Genomic DNA, 15,392 nt, shown 5'->3' with positions numbered 1-15,392 from the left:
TATTTCTTAAATCTAAGTGATAACACTAATAATCGTTGTTAACGTAGTAAGTGTGTAACTACAAACGCATTGAGAAAACGCGTCATCAAGCTGTGTGAAAACATGAGGTGCGACGACAGTGACATGCGAGTGCGAGCCACTGGCTAGCAGAAGAAGACATTTCATTATCCCTGCGCGCAAAGAGAGACTCTCGGTCTGGGCAGCTTTTTCCCGCGCAATTGATGCTAAACAGAATCTGTTTTATCTCTATGTTTAGATGTTTAGAAATTTAGAAAATATTGCATGCATCACTCTATTGGAGAGAAAAAATTGGAAGTGAGATAAATTAAAGTGTGATTCATGTTAGGGTAAAAATTTCAAGTTAAACGTTTATTTTGTTTTTATAAAAATATAAATGTTTACTTATTATTAAATTCGTGCTAAGTTTAAAAAAAGAAACAATAGGAAGTGGCCATATAACATTGGTTAAAGAATTAAAAGAAAAAAAATTTCATTAGAATTAATAAAATTGTGTTGTTCATTATTTTTTTATGCTTTCTTATAATATTCATACTAAATGTTTTCTTCTTTTAATTCATTAACTAATGTTCTAATGACATTGTTAATAAGATCCTAAAATATACTTTTAGGGTAAAATGATCCAAACATTAATGTAAGTTCTTTAACACTGTCATTAATTCTTACAGATAAAACAGTAACAAAACGCCTAATTACCTTCCAATTAGGGCATCCCCAAAACAACCTTCTTGTTCTTTGCATCAGGAGAAGTTACCAACATTTCTCTATCTCTACAAAGACATTTCTTCCAACTCTCAACAACGGAGATCGACGAAGATTCTAAAGAAGGAACATCCCTCGACCTCGACAATTTGATCAGCATGATAATCTCTTTGACCTAGCATTCTTCGATGACCACTTCTCCTCTGACGACGAGTTTGAGCAGCCTCCCACTTCTTGTCTAAGCTAGGGCTCCACCACCAACGTAGCTTTGCTCCCTTATGAAGTGTACACAACACTTTACCAATTAATAATATTTAGTAAAAGAAATTAAAAAGAAAAATATTTTTACAATAATTTCTAAAATTATTAAACTACAAAATATGATATAGAATTTTTTTTATACACATGTCAGCAATTTTGACACGTGACATCCACTAATTCACCAACTTAGACAACAATTTACCTAATGGAGAAGTTGGATGAAAAAGAAAATGAAACAATACTTTGAGGAGCAAGACCAATAAAAAATTAGTTGGGGACTAAAAATTAAAATTTCTAATAGTTGGGAGACTAAACCATCTGTTAAGAATTATAAAAAAAAACACACACATATATATATATATATATATATATATATATTATTGTCAAAGAATCATATTTATAAAGTAAAATATTTTATTCTTGTTTATTATATTTAGTTTAATATTAGTCTTCTCACATAATATATGGCTTTGCAAAATTTCATTTGTTACATTTATTTCTATTCTTAATCTCGTGAAGAAGGTTTGGGATTGTGTAGGGATTTGGTAGAAGATAGGTGGGTTCAAGTGAAGTATATTTTGACAGTTTTTAATTGTAAAATATTATTTAATACCTAATTAATAAATATTTTATCCGAGCAATTTGAAAATGAATGTCTACAAAATATAATAAAATTAACATTATGTCATTATTTAGTGTTCCAGTGGTAGACGAGGATCAAAACTTAAGATAAAAAATTGAAAGACTTTAACCCATCAATGAAAAGTTTAAGAATTAAAAACAGAAATGTAAAAAAGTTTAAGAACTATAAACATAGTTTATACTTTAAAAATATTTAATGTACTTGAGTTATATTAAACGATAATCTAGGTTTCTTTTTTCTTTCAAATTTTGGAGAGTTTGTGAATATTTATGCAGAGCTTAAAGAGAAAAGAATACTGACTTAAAAAAATGTGAAAATATTATATAAACCAAAATTAAATTCTTCTTTATCTGTTTTATCTTTCTCTTTAGAATATCTCTAATAATGTAATCAAATAGTTACTTACAATTTTATCATATATAATATTTAAATAAGTTTCATCATAACATATTATTTTTTTTTACTTCTTTTGGTAGTAATTATTTTTTTACTTCATAGAATTTAAACAATTCTCAACTCCAATAATACAAAATGAAACTCAAAAATTATTCTACTTCTTAATGTTTCATCGACATGACAACTTTACTTTTAAAAAATCAACATGACAACTTTACAGTACGTTAATAATACAAAATTTACTTCCAAACCAACCCGCTTTTTATCATTTTGTGAGTAGATATAGTATTATATAAGCAATGCTTACTAAATAACTTATGGTTACTTAATGCACTCTGATGGTACATCTTATAAAAGTATAACTCCTTAATGGAAAAAGCAAATTAAAAACCTTCCAATGAAGTTTCTCTCAAAACGCTGATTGATAATTAGATCCATATATATAGATATTATCTCTAATTGTAATTTCCTTTCTAAAAAAATAAAAATATATAATTGTAATTTACGTAGAACTTGGTCCCCGAGCTAAGAAAAGGCCGGGGCATGTATAATAAATACACTGACACATAGAAGACTATGAATCAAAATATCAAACTATTATATATCGTCCACTAAAATTTGGAAATATAGAATATATGCTGATAGTTAATGAAAAAAGAAGAAGAATATATGCTGAGTTGCTGACAGTGTCCTCGCAATCAGTTTCAAAAAAATTACACAATAATATCAAGTAGCTCATAATTATTGAAATTTCTAAGCAAGCTCGTAACCAAGTGGTATGGATCAATGCAATTATAACCAAGACAAAAAAGCTGCACTGTTCATATATCATTTAAAAAAAAACTAATGATTATGAACCTCAATTATTTAAGAAAGATGGTTTTATAAATTCGATCTGGTAGTATTTTAGACTAGTATCTCAGATTATACAAAGCTTGTGATGGTTATGTTCTTTGGCCATGTGATTGTGATACATATAACACGTCAAAGGCTTTTTCATTTTTTGGGTCGTTTTATCTCATCAGTGCCCTTTCTAGGAAAAGGAAAAATCGTCAAAATGAAAATGAGTTGGTGAAGGAGATCAATACCATCACAATTACACAATACCTAACATGACCCAACAAGTATTTCTAAAATCTAAGTGATACACTGATACTTCTTGTTAGCGTGTAAGTGTGTAACTACGAAGACATTTAGAAAACGTGTCATCAAGCTGTGAAAATATGAGGTGCGACCCAGTACTGGCTAGCAGCAAAAGACGTTTCATTATCCCTGCGAGCAAAGAGAGGCTCTTGGCAGCTTTTTCCAGCGCAATTGATGCTTAATAAAATCTGTTTTATCTTTTTTTTTTCTTCTAGAATATAGATAATTATGTTTAAATGAGTTAGAATTATTATGCACAATAAAATTTTATTTTTAAGTATTTAATATAATTATATATTAAAATTTAAATTCAAAATCTCTGAGCTAAAATAATTCCACATCTACTAGAGGTGTTTGATAGTAGGCATTAAAATAAAAATTGAACCCATGAGTAGTTATCTAACCCTATCTCGAGTTTGATAGAAAACCTACTTTGATTGGGTTAGGGTCAAATTTTCCGCCACTTGAAAAAGCGGGACAGGGACGAAAGTAAGATCTAGTATATCACCTTCGCCTTCCTACGTATATTTTTTTATAATTATAAATAATGTAATTATATATTTATATATAATTTATTATTATATATGTTATATGTAATGGTTAATTATATAATTACATAATTATTTTATATTTTTATAATTATTAAAATATAGAATAACTATTTTAATAGTTAAATAAATAATAATATAATATTAATATTAATTATAATAAAATTAAAAAATTTCATTTAACTAAAATATAATCTAATTCTTAAATATTTTGACGTTATTTATATACAGTGATTGAATTAAAACTTCTATTGATTTTTTAAAAAAGTTTATTAGACAATTCCCTTCCCTATGATTAATGCTCATGTTAAGGTGGGCTGTCCACGTTGTTGAACAATGCATCGGAGTATCAGATTCCACATTTCTTGTGTGTATTACAACATCACTAGCAAAAAGTAATAGAAAGTTCTATTAGAAATTAAAACATAGATACGTGGTTGGCTTTCATAGAATCTGATTTATAAAATACATAATTTCATTCATATTTATAATAATAAATATATGTACTATGTATAAATAAATGAATATCTTAATAATTTTGAGAGATTTTTTTTTCAAAAAGCAACACATTCTAATTTTTAAACATGTGCTAAATTATAATTTCCACTGTTCAAACATAATTTTTTTCTTTTTATGAATTTAATTAGTTAAATTTGATTTTATAAAAACATACTAAATTTTTAATTATTATTAAATTTATGCTAAGTTTTAAAACAAGATTACTTTTACGATAAAAGTATCCAAACCTTAATTACGTTATTAAAAATTAATTTAAACTAAAATCATTTTAACAAAATTAATTTCATTTAAAATTAATTTTAACTCTCACTAAAACACATTTAAGTATAGTAGATAATATGTTACTGATGTAAAAAAATATAAAAATAATAAGTTGATAAAGTGTTTATAAAATAAAGATGGTTATGATTTTCGATGCGCTGGCCAATATGTGTCTGGCCGAGAATAAATACTTCCCAACGACATTAATTATCACTAGATGAAATCTTAATCTTCAATAAATTTTAATATTTATATTACAAGAAAAATTTAAAGGAATTAAGATAAAATTTTAATTCTTGAAAATGTCAATTTTTATAATATAGTAATAAAATGTAAGGTTGTGAGACTATATGTGGAATATATTTAGTAAATTATTTAGACTTGCAAGATTGGAAAAAATGAGTTACTTAAATTGTTAAAAGTAGCTATATAAGTAATGTATACTACATATTCAAGAACTCCAAAAAAAAAAAATAACAAAAGGTTACTGAGATAGAAATAACCTTAACAGAGTAACTTTTTAAAAGTTAAGACTAATTAAGAAAATGAAACTAGGAATTTTTATTGAAAAATACAAAATAAATAAATTTTTAAATTTTTGGGGAATGACGCTTACAAAATTAAATAATATCATACTGTATTTGAAAATTTATACCACTGAGTATTTTTTTTTTTTTAAACCGGAGAATCTTTCGCTTGTAGCCAACGCGAGTAAGATAAAAATAAGTATAGTTCGTAAATTTCTATATGTTTATATCGATTTTCATAAGCATAAAATTTTGTACATCTAAATGACTTCACTTTGTACTATTTTGTCTGGTACAGCTTGACTTTGTAATTTAAAATAAGTATATACACTTTTTAGTTGAAAGTATATTTAAAACATATGATGATTATTTCCTCTCTCTAGTCATATAAGACAAAAAAATTATCTTAAAATAATTATCATTTTGATTTTTTAGTGTCATATTAATTATTTTTTTATTTACATTTTTTATAATATTAAAGATAAACAAAAAAATCCATAGATAAATTAATGATAATATAAAATTAATTTTATAAAATTTTTATTCTCTTTTATTTATTTATTATTATTATTTTATTTATGTAAAACAATCTAAAACCACAATTGTAACAAGACAAAGAAAGGGGAGTATAATTTTTATTGGGTCAGTGTGATATTATTTTAAAAGCAAAACACGTAAACTTGAATTAATTGAGAATGTATTTAACATGTAATTTCAATAAAGGTAAATATCTGTTTCGGACAATTTCTTTTAGAGACAAATAACATGTTTGGTTAGAGCCTTATAGGCTACCAGTTGTACCTTTGACATTAAAGACTCATTTGTTATGAGTAATGTATTTCAAAATGTGTATAAAACAGTTAGAAAAGCTAGATAGAATAATGCAATTAAAATCATTAGGTGGGCAACTGGGCAAGGGAAATAATAATAACTAGCTAGTAGGAGCTTAAATCTTTTTTTTTTTATAATGTTTTTAGCTTTTAAATCTTTTAAATATTATAAATTTTTCTTTTTCTTTTTATTTTTTGACAAGTCATATCCTATCAACTTTCCAACCCTAGTATAAACTTATCCCTAATTATGTGAAAATTAAATTCTTAATTTAAAAAAAATAATTTATATTTTTAAATTTACGATGAATTAAAAAAAGTAATACTACATTATAAGATATATAATTAATTACTTAATAAATATTAATAGGTTGTTCCAACTACCAATACTGATTTGAGGACCAACACTTTGATTATAATTAAATAAGATTTTGATTTGATATGTACGAATAAGAAAAAAAAAAGTGAATCATTTTGCTCGAGTCAAATTAGTCCAAGGCCAAAGTAAATTCACATCACAAAAGCTATAGGAGTAGAAACAAAATAAGTCTCGATAACAAAAATCTCAAAAACACTCATCTAAATTAAAATATTTATTAAAAACAGAAAAAATTCGATGTTTAAGTAACAAATCATCCTCTCTCGTCAACTCCCGTAAAAATTCCCCAGCACAGAAGTAAGCCCGTGACTGAAATTTCTTCGTATTGGTAATCCGTGAACTTGTTTCTTAAGGAAATGGAAAGAAAAAATAAATAAAAAATAAAACTTGGTTGGTTCATGGTTGGATGGTATACATATAGAGACGATAAGGTCCAAACCTTACTAGTAAAATATAAAAATATCTTGCATTTAATAAAGCTGAAGTGGAGATTGTGTAATTGTATAAATGGCCACTAAAAATAAAATACCAGTGAATAGAAACGCTTAATTTACAATATTTTGAGCTTCACCTTATCTTCTACACTGTCAAGCACAGACACAGTATGCATGTATATTCCATATTACTGTCCCACGTATATAAAATATCGGCAAAAAGACGCAGTTGGGAATTCAAGGTTAGTAGGTTAAGAATTGGTGTATGAAGTTATGTTTGGAGAACGTGGAAATGTGACGGATGGTCTGCAGGGAACTGTTAAAAGGCAAAGTATAATGAAGTTTTAATTTGAAAAGACCAGGGCAAAAAGGCAAAAAGGAGAAGAGAAAAAAAAAAGTAATAATAAAAAAACAAAGGTCTTGCTGATCATTGTCCATATTATTAAAAAAAATTATTTTTTAAGCATATTAATTATTAAAATATTAATTTTATTAATAAAGAAAATTAAAACGACGTTTTTTTTATTTCCTTCTTTTTTATGGTATCATTGGATGAAAGGAAGAAATAGAAAAGAAAAAAAATATAAATAATGATGTATTTCTTTTATTTAGTTAGAAAAAATGAGAAAAAAAATTGGAAAGAAATGTTAATGTGTATTAATAGAAATTTAGAATTTTCTTTCTTTTAATTCAAATTTAAAATTTTCTTTTTTCTCCATTTTCTTTTCTTCAATCCAAAAGAAATAAAAAAACAAAATAAAAGAAAATTAAAAAAAGTTGAATTAAAATAGAAATAAAGAGATATGAAACTCACGTTATATTTGGAATTTTTTTTCTAAATTAATAATTTTTTCTCTTCGATCTCAATAATCCAACCATTTATATCTTTAAAGAAATTATTTATTGCAAAAAAAATAATAATAAAACCCATAAAAATACAATATTATGCATCCCAGTAAAAATACTGGCTAATATTTATCATAAAATAATAATAAAAGAAAGTAGCACACTCGAGAGGGTTGAGAACCGTCGTCAACTAAACGCACATGTGAACGAAATGAAAAGTATCTTGAATTAGCTAATTGAAATGTTTTTCTATCCTTACTCTTACTTCTCACTACCACCCTGACTCTCTCTCTCTTCCACCTTTTGTTTTTGTCTCAACGCAATTATTTTGAGAACCAGACAACCACCCACCGCTTCCTTACTATTTCTCACACCCTTTGCATAAACTGGCATAAATTAGGCATTGAAAACACCACCACTAGTTAAAGCCAGCTTCATCTAATTTCCATTTCCCATTCCCATTCTACTCACACACTCTTCCCATGAGTTCGTTTCGTAAACCCTTCGTGGCCATTCTCTGGGTTGTTCTGTTTCTGGGTCTCCATGAGGCAGCGGAACCAGAGAAGAGCACATACATTGTACACGTGGCGAAATCGGAGATGCCGGAGAGCTTCGAGCACCACGCGCTGTGGTACGAGTCGTCGCTCAAGACCGTGTCTGACTCGGCGGAGATTATGTACACCTACGACAACGCGATCCACGGCTACGCGACGAGGCTAACCGCTGAGGAAGCGCGTTTGCTCGAGACCCAAGCGGGGATTCTGGCTGTCCTCCCGGAGACGAGGTACGAGCTTCACACTACGAGGACGCCCATGTTCCTCGGACTCGACAAGAGCGCCGACATGTTCCCCGAGTCGAGTTCCGGGAGTGACGTCATCATCGGAGTCCTCGACACCGGCGTCTGGCCGGAGAGCAAGAGCTTCGACGACACGGGACTTGGGCCTGTTCCGAGCACCTGGAAAGGCGCGTGCGAGACGGGAACGAATTTCACCGCGTCGAATTGTAACAGAAAGCTGATCGGAGCGAGGTTTTTCTCGAAGGGTGTTGAAGCCATTCTTGGTCCTATTAATGAAACCGAGGAGTCGAGATCAGCGCGCGACGACGACGGCCACGGCACCCACACGGCCAGCACAGCCGCGGGGTCGGTGGTATCCGACGCGAGCCTCTTCGGCTACGCGTCCGGGACAGCACGTGGGATGGCCACGCGCGCTAGAGTTGCTGCATACAAGGTGTGCTGGAAGGGAGGATGCTTCAGCTCCGACATTCTTGCCGCTATCGAGAGGGCAATATTGGACAACGTAAACGTTCTGTCTCTGTCGCTCGGTGGTGGCATGTCGGATTATTACAGAGACAGTGTCGCTATTGGAGCTTTTTCCGCTATGGAGAATGGGATTTTAGTTTCATGCTCCGCTGGGAACGCGGGCCCCAGTCCCTACAGTCTCTCCAATGTGGCTCCATGGATAACTACCGTGGGCGCTGGTACACTGGATCGTGACTTCCCCGCTTACGTTGCGCTCGGGAATGGCCTTAACTTCTCCGGCGTTTCGCTCTATCGCGGTAACGCTGTGCCGGATTCTCCTCTGCCTTTTGTTTATGCGGGTAATGTGAGTAACGGCGCTATGAATGGGAACTTGTGTATCACGGGAACGTTGTCTCCTGAGAAAGTTGCTGGGAAGATTGTTTTGTGTGACCGTGGGTTAACTGCTAGGGTTCAGAAAGGCTCCGTGGTGAAATCCGCCGGAGCGTTGGGCATGGTGCTCAGCAACACCGCTGCCAACGGCGAGGAGCTGGTGGCGGATGCTCATTTGTTACCTGCCACCGCGGTTGGGCAGAAAGCCGGTGACGCTATTAAGAAGTATTTGTTTTCTGATGCGAAACCGACGGTGAAGATTTTGTTTGAAGGCACAAAGTTGGGGATTCAGCCATCTCCTGTGGTGGCAGCGTTTAGCTCTAGAGGACCCAACTCGATCACCCCGCAGATCCTTAAGCCAGATCTTATCGCGCCAGGTGTCAACATCCTAGCCGGGTGGTCCAAGGCGGTGGGACCCACCGGGTTACCCGTTGATAACAGGCGCGTGGATTTCAACATCATTTCTGGCACGTCCATGTCGTGCCCTCACGTGAGCGGCTTAGCCGCGCTGATCAAGTCGGCTCACCCTGATTGGAGCCCAGCCGCGGTCCGATCGGCTCTTATGACAACGGCTTACACAGTTTACAAAACCGGTGAGAAGCTGCAAGACAGCGCAACGGGAAAGCCCTCCACGCCGTTCGATCACGGTTCCGGACACGTGGACCCCGTCGCTGCCCTCAATCCAGGACTCGTCTACGATCTAACGGTGGATGATTATTTAGGTTTTCTCTGCGCGTTAAACTACTCAGCTTCCGAGATCAACACATTGGCCAAGAGAAAATTCCAGTGCGACGCGGGCAAGCAGTACAGTGTGACCGACCTCAACTACCCTTCGTTTGCGGTGTTGTTTGAATCTGGGGGCGTGGTTAAGCACACGCGGACTCTCACGAACGTGGGGCCCGCGGGAACTTACAAAGCTTCAGTAACGTCAGATATGGCTTCCGTGAAAATCTCGGTTGAACCGCAAGTGCTGAGTTTCAAGGAAAATGAAAAAAAATCATTCACGGTCACATTTTCATCCTCGGGTTCGCCACAGCAAAGAGTGAACGCTTTTGGAAGGGTAGAATGGTCCGATGGGAAGCACGTGGTTGGAACCCCAATTTCGATTAATTGGGGTTGATGCAAGGTTCATCACTCACTCGAATAGGGGGTGTGTCTTGATTGGTTAGTGATTATAGTATTTATATGTTACTATTATTATTATTTAACTTTTTTTGCAAACAAAAATGTTGGGTTTATCCAGGTTGACATTGATGATAGCGGGGACCTCGTGCTTGATTGGTGTTGGTTCTGTTTGTTCCCTGGGAGAAATGTTGCAAAGGGGAAAAAATGTTTGGCTCATGTGTTTCTTTTCTTCCCGGTGTACAGCGTTCTAATCATTGATGAATATTTTTCGTCGACCATCTTGACATTAAAGTTTATGTTCAACTACTTTAAAGTGAATTCATTTAACTTTCCATTTTAATTTAATGTTTGCATCAAAGCCACTAGTAGTTGTAACCATTCTCGTACGCTATATAGATCTACATTAATGGTATTTTCAAAGTAGCTGATGTTAGTTTCATTAATGAACTTTTTATGTCTATATCAATAAACGGTTGCAATTGCGCTGTGGACTAAAAAATTGACGTTGATGGTTTTTGGAGAAATGAAGCCAGTGCTGCAACAGTGCAAGTTCTGAAATCATCAAATGTAGAAATATCAATTTTAGAAGTATATAAAAATGTAGATTGAAAAAGGAAAGGGTTTAAAAAGATGTAATAAAGTAAAATGACATGAATTCGTAAAAGGTGGAAATTAAATATATACATGATGAACGGTAGAACTTGTAATCAATTTTGATGGTAAGCATTGTTGGTGTTTGAGGAATTAGGTGATAGTATTTTAACTTCCACAAAATTTGCTGGTAGAGGTCTTATTTATGGACTTTTAATACTAACGGTTGTATTATATGATTTCGACACATGTACAATGATATTCTTGAATACATAGATCTAGTGTTATTAAATGTTTTCTTATAACTTCTTTGTAATTGCTTCAATTGGTATTTCGAATTTCGAAGATCGTGCTTTTGAGCGCTTTCCAATCTTGCATGTCTTAATGAAGTTATCGAAATTGTCAATTCCAATCAAAATAAACTTTCTTTGATGGGCCATTCAATTTCTCAAATTTTAGTCCACATTTTGATCGCTTTTGAATGGACTTTTTGATTCCTCTTTAGACAAGTTCATCAAAATTATATATAAGTTTCATTAGTTAGACAAATTTTACATAACGAAGGTCACAAATGCCCCCCAAAAATATTGTGTTCGAGTACCATCTTTCGAGAATACAATATTTTTGTAGCAAATATTTAGATATTGCTTTAATATCTTAATCAATTAACACTCTAAGCCTCATCAAATATGTTGGAAACATAATCCAATCATGGTTGCAATTTTCATGCTAACCAATATGAGCATGGTTACCCTTTTTAGGGATATGATTACCTATCCTATTAATGTGTCACATTAAGATCACATCATTGGTTTAAAAGATATTTAATTTATTCAAATTTTGAAATCTTTTAAACCCTATATATAACCCAAATGTCAGCTATACTTCCATTGTTTCTTCTTTGCAATCCCTAGCTCACAAGCCTTTGCTCTTCCCTTTCTTGAGCATTCTCCCTCACATTCCTCGTTACTCTTGCCAATGACGGCTCCTTCTCAACTCAATACCTCCACAGACCAAGATGCTTCTGCTAACTCTGAGAGAAGCATTCCAATTCTGATACTGATAGTAACGATGACGACATCAAACAAGGGCCTTGATTTGATTACGATGTTGTTAGTTTAGATATGCCTATGTTGATGGCTTCTTTCTTAATCTGGAATAGAAGCTTACATGCTTTGGAACTTCCTTGTTGTCCAATCACTTTAACCTTAATGGATATAGCTGCAATTACTGGTCTTAAACCTTTAGGTAAAACCTATGTATTGAGGATCAAATAGAAAGGAGTGGGATAGATATAGACTTTAGTGCTAAGTCTTATGGGGCTTTCATTGAGAAAAATGCAAAATACACTAAAGAAATTTTTGATGAAGAGCATATAACATTTTTAATGTATTGGGTGTCCTTGCATCTTATTTGTACTTGTTCCCTTCAAATTCCCATGTACAACTACAATTTAGCTCAAGCCCTTCATTTCGAAGAAGACATCTGCCTTAGCGAATTTCTACTTGCTTCTATTTATAAGGTAATGGAAGAAGCTATCGAAATCATGGACACTCCAAGGAAGAGGCAACACATTGTTGGGCCTTTATGGATTGTGCAATTATGGTTAAATGCCATCTTAGCCAATCACCTAACTCCCAAAAAATGGACATTCCTGACCATTTTGATATTAAAATCGAAGGAGTGTTAATTCCTAAAGTCATCAGAAACAAAATCCCCAAAGTGAAGTTGCAATTCCAACCATCCTCTCTCCAGAACTGTTTTCTAAGCACATAAGATTTCCATTCATGGTGGACAAATTATTATTCTCAAAGACCTATTTCCATCATGACTTGCTCAGAGAAACTAATTAAATTTCATGGTTATGTGCAGGACACTATCAAAAAGAGTAAAGGTAAACACGAACTCTTTGTTGAAATTACTCGCTTCGAAAATTTATATCATATTTGTTATCATCCAAGTTGTCCCAAAGCCACTTTTCGAGAAGTCATATTTTCCCTTAGAGAAAAAATAGAGAAAAATAAAATCAATGGTAGAATGATTAATTCGAAAGGAGACACCAAATTTTCTCGATACTGTCCTAAAAATCTTCATCTTTTCCCAAAAGCCTATTTTGTTTTAAGCAAAAGTCTTTGAAATCCTACTTGGGTTTGAGAACTATTACCTTTTTCAAACATGTACAAACTTGAAAACGCTCCTTCTTCTCAAAAAGCTACCTTTATCAAAATTATCTTGGAGATTACCTTTGTTATCCAAAAGGAATTATACCACAAGAATGGGTAGAAATCAAAACTAAACAAATAAATGGTAAATTTCATTTTATGTCATATTAAAGTTTTCAAAACAATTCTCACTTAATGTTTTAATGCTTTCGATTTCAATTTTTAGCTATCCCTATCAAGATTCCCCATCAAGGAGATAATGAGGATTAGGAGGATGAGGATCAGAGGACTTTGAAAAAATCTTCTAGAAAGAGGAAAACTCTTTCTTCCAGCAATACTGATGACAAGGTATACCAAATTTCTAATCAACTAGCTTTTATTATTAGTAATCTTCTGTTAACAGAATTAACTTTCTTTCAAGAATCGAAGAAAGCTACCAAGACCAAGAGTGATGATAGAGTAAAGTTTCCACCAAGATCACCCAAATTCCAACAACCATTAAAGGTTCAATCCTTTCCATTTCAACATAACTTATTTCTTTGATTCACACAACTTGCCAATTTTACTATTATTCCAGTCTACTTCCTCTCAACCTTCAAAGTCCAAAGTTTCAAAGGGATTAGATGATTATGATGAAGACATGCCTACCAATTCTTCCTTTAAACTGACCTCTTTTGCTAAGACCAAGCGAAAGGTATTCCAAGAAATTGAGGGAAATTTATTTCACATGATCTTGATTTAGAGAATTTCTTGAGACATATCTTTGGAATGGAATATTAAAGGATAAATCATAGCTTTCTACATTGTAGGATGACAAAATAATGGACCTCTCTTCCTCTCAAGATCCTTCTTAAGTTCGTGATGGCATAGTGAATTTCTTAAGCAATTATGAATCCTTTTCCCGCTACCAAATTCTATTAAGAACCATAGACCTAACGTATTAACTTTTGATTGGAAAAAAGAAATTGAAGATACCCCAACAGTCAACTCTAGTGCGAAAAATGTAAACAAGGAAACACTTGGTATATATTTTGATCCCTTATTATTTTCCAATACTTTAATTTAGATCTCAAAAATCTGCATTAATAAATATGTTTTCTTCTCCAAAGGATTCAGATATACACGTTTCGACAACGGATGCAAGCAATGTTGAAGCGTCAGAAGATCTAGAAGAACAAGAGGATGCTCAAAGCCACGGTGAATCCTCCCCCATCGAAATCAGTGTCACTCTCAGAGCCAATGGTTGAACAAAACACCGTCAAGGTGGATTCAAATATTGATCATTTTTTGAATCATGACGTTGAACAACACACCCTACTTGCAGAAGAGGGACTTGGGTTCATAGATCCTGTTGATGTTTTTGTTTCTATTTTAGTTGTCAAAACCAATGAGCCTCTAATTGATCAAAGTATGTAACCATCGAGAATACTAACATTCCTTTATTTTATTTTGATGATCGAATTAAACTCTACTTTGTTTTGGTTACAGCTATTGTCAAAGAATCTCCCATTGTGGATGTAGGAAATCCTCAAGGGGAAACAGATCCATTGGATGTTGATCCCCTTTCCTTCATAGACGTTTGGTATTTTGATTCAATGCCATCTAAAGCTTTTGAATCTAGCTATAATAGAACATTTACATATTTTGATGAAGTTGTGGCAAAATTTCGAAGGCTGGTGTTTGATCAACCTCTTAAAGACTCTCTTTCTAATCCAGATTACAAGCCTCAACTTCAGTAGTAAATAAATGAGGTCTTTAAGTTTAACGACTTAGTGGTTGATGAGATTCGAAAGGAAATAGAGTATCTCCTTAATATCTTCAACAATGCCTTCAAAGATCATCAATTATATAGTCAACACATTGCTGATATTGTTGAGATAAATTAAGTCTCTTATAGAGCAGGATTGAAATAACTTAATTCAAGCTCGAGAAGGTCCTTAGAATGCCAAATAGAATCTTATGCTAATACAAGGGCCAACTAAGAAAATAGATAGATTTGAGGCAGAATTAGTCAAGAAAGAAGAAAATCTTTTGGAGAAACTTAGACCTATTCAGGAAGAACTTCATTCCACTTGCCTTAAGCTTGAAGAACTTTGATCTACCAAAGAAACTAATGAGAAGAATAAAGATTTTTTGTACTCATCTGCTAAAGACATAGTGTAAGAGCTAAAGGGGCCCTCTCAAGAAGTGCAGACACCTCGAGTTTGCTCAAAAGGAGTCTATGAATGCCTTATCTACATGGATCGATGCCTTTAATGAATTGAAACAGAGTCATTTTATTCGATATGCTAAATCTTCATTGGTTGTAGATTCTTAAACAATGCTTTTTTATTTTCTTTTGATGTTTTACAATTCACGTAATCTCTTTTTGAACAAA

General features: G+C 32.9%; 1 protein-coding gene across 3 annotated transcripts; it reads left to right on the top strand.

Moving 5' to 3' along the window:
- Positions 1 to 7,612: 7,612 nt before the first annotated feature.
- Positions 7,613 to 10,674, top strand: LOC100815413 (subtilisin-like protease SBT1.7). 3 transcript variants are annotated; one of them, XM_006579869.4, is made up of 2 exons: positions 7,613 to 10,263; positions 10,381 to 10,674. In XM_006579869.4, exon 1 carries the CDS (start codon positions 7,990 to 7,992, stop codon positions 10,255 to 10,257), a length of 2,268 nt encoding a protein of 755 aa, XP_006579932.1. In that variant the 5' UTR covers positions 7,613 to 7,989; the 3' UTR covers positions 10,258 to 10,263; positions 10,381 to 10,674. The 3 variants fall into 3 exon arrangements, with proteins under 3 accessions (XP_006579932.1, XP_006579931.1, XP_006579930.1); XM_006579868.4 differs by having other exon boundaries at positions 7,613 to 10,287; XM_006579867.4 differs by having other exon boundaries at positions 7,613 to 10,301.
- The last annotated feature ends 4,718 nt before the right edge of the window (positions 10,675 to 15,392 follow it).

The sequence above is a fragment of the Glycine max genome, chromosome 5, assembly GCF_000004515.6.
Source record: "Glycine max cultivar Williams 82 chromosome 5, Glycine_max_v4.0, whole genome shotgun sequence".
Lineage (NCBI taxonomy): Eukaryota > Viridiplantae > Streptophyta > Magnoliopsida > Fabales > Fabaceae > Glycine > Glycine max.
Note: the sequence above shows the minus strand (reverse complement) of the source record. Positions and strands in the feature narration are given on the sequence as shown.

Coding starts and splice junctions, on each gene's coding strand:
- LOC100815413 (XM_006579869.4), top strand. CDS start 7,990: ATGAGTTCGTTTCGTAAACCCTTCGTGGCCATTCTCTGGGTTGTTCTG.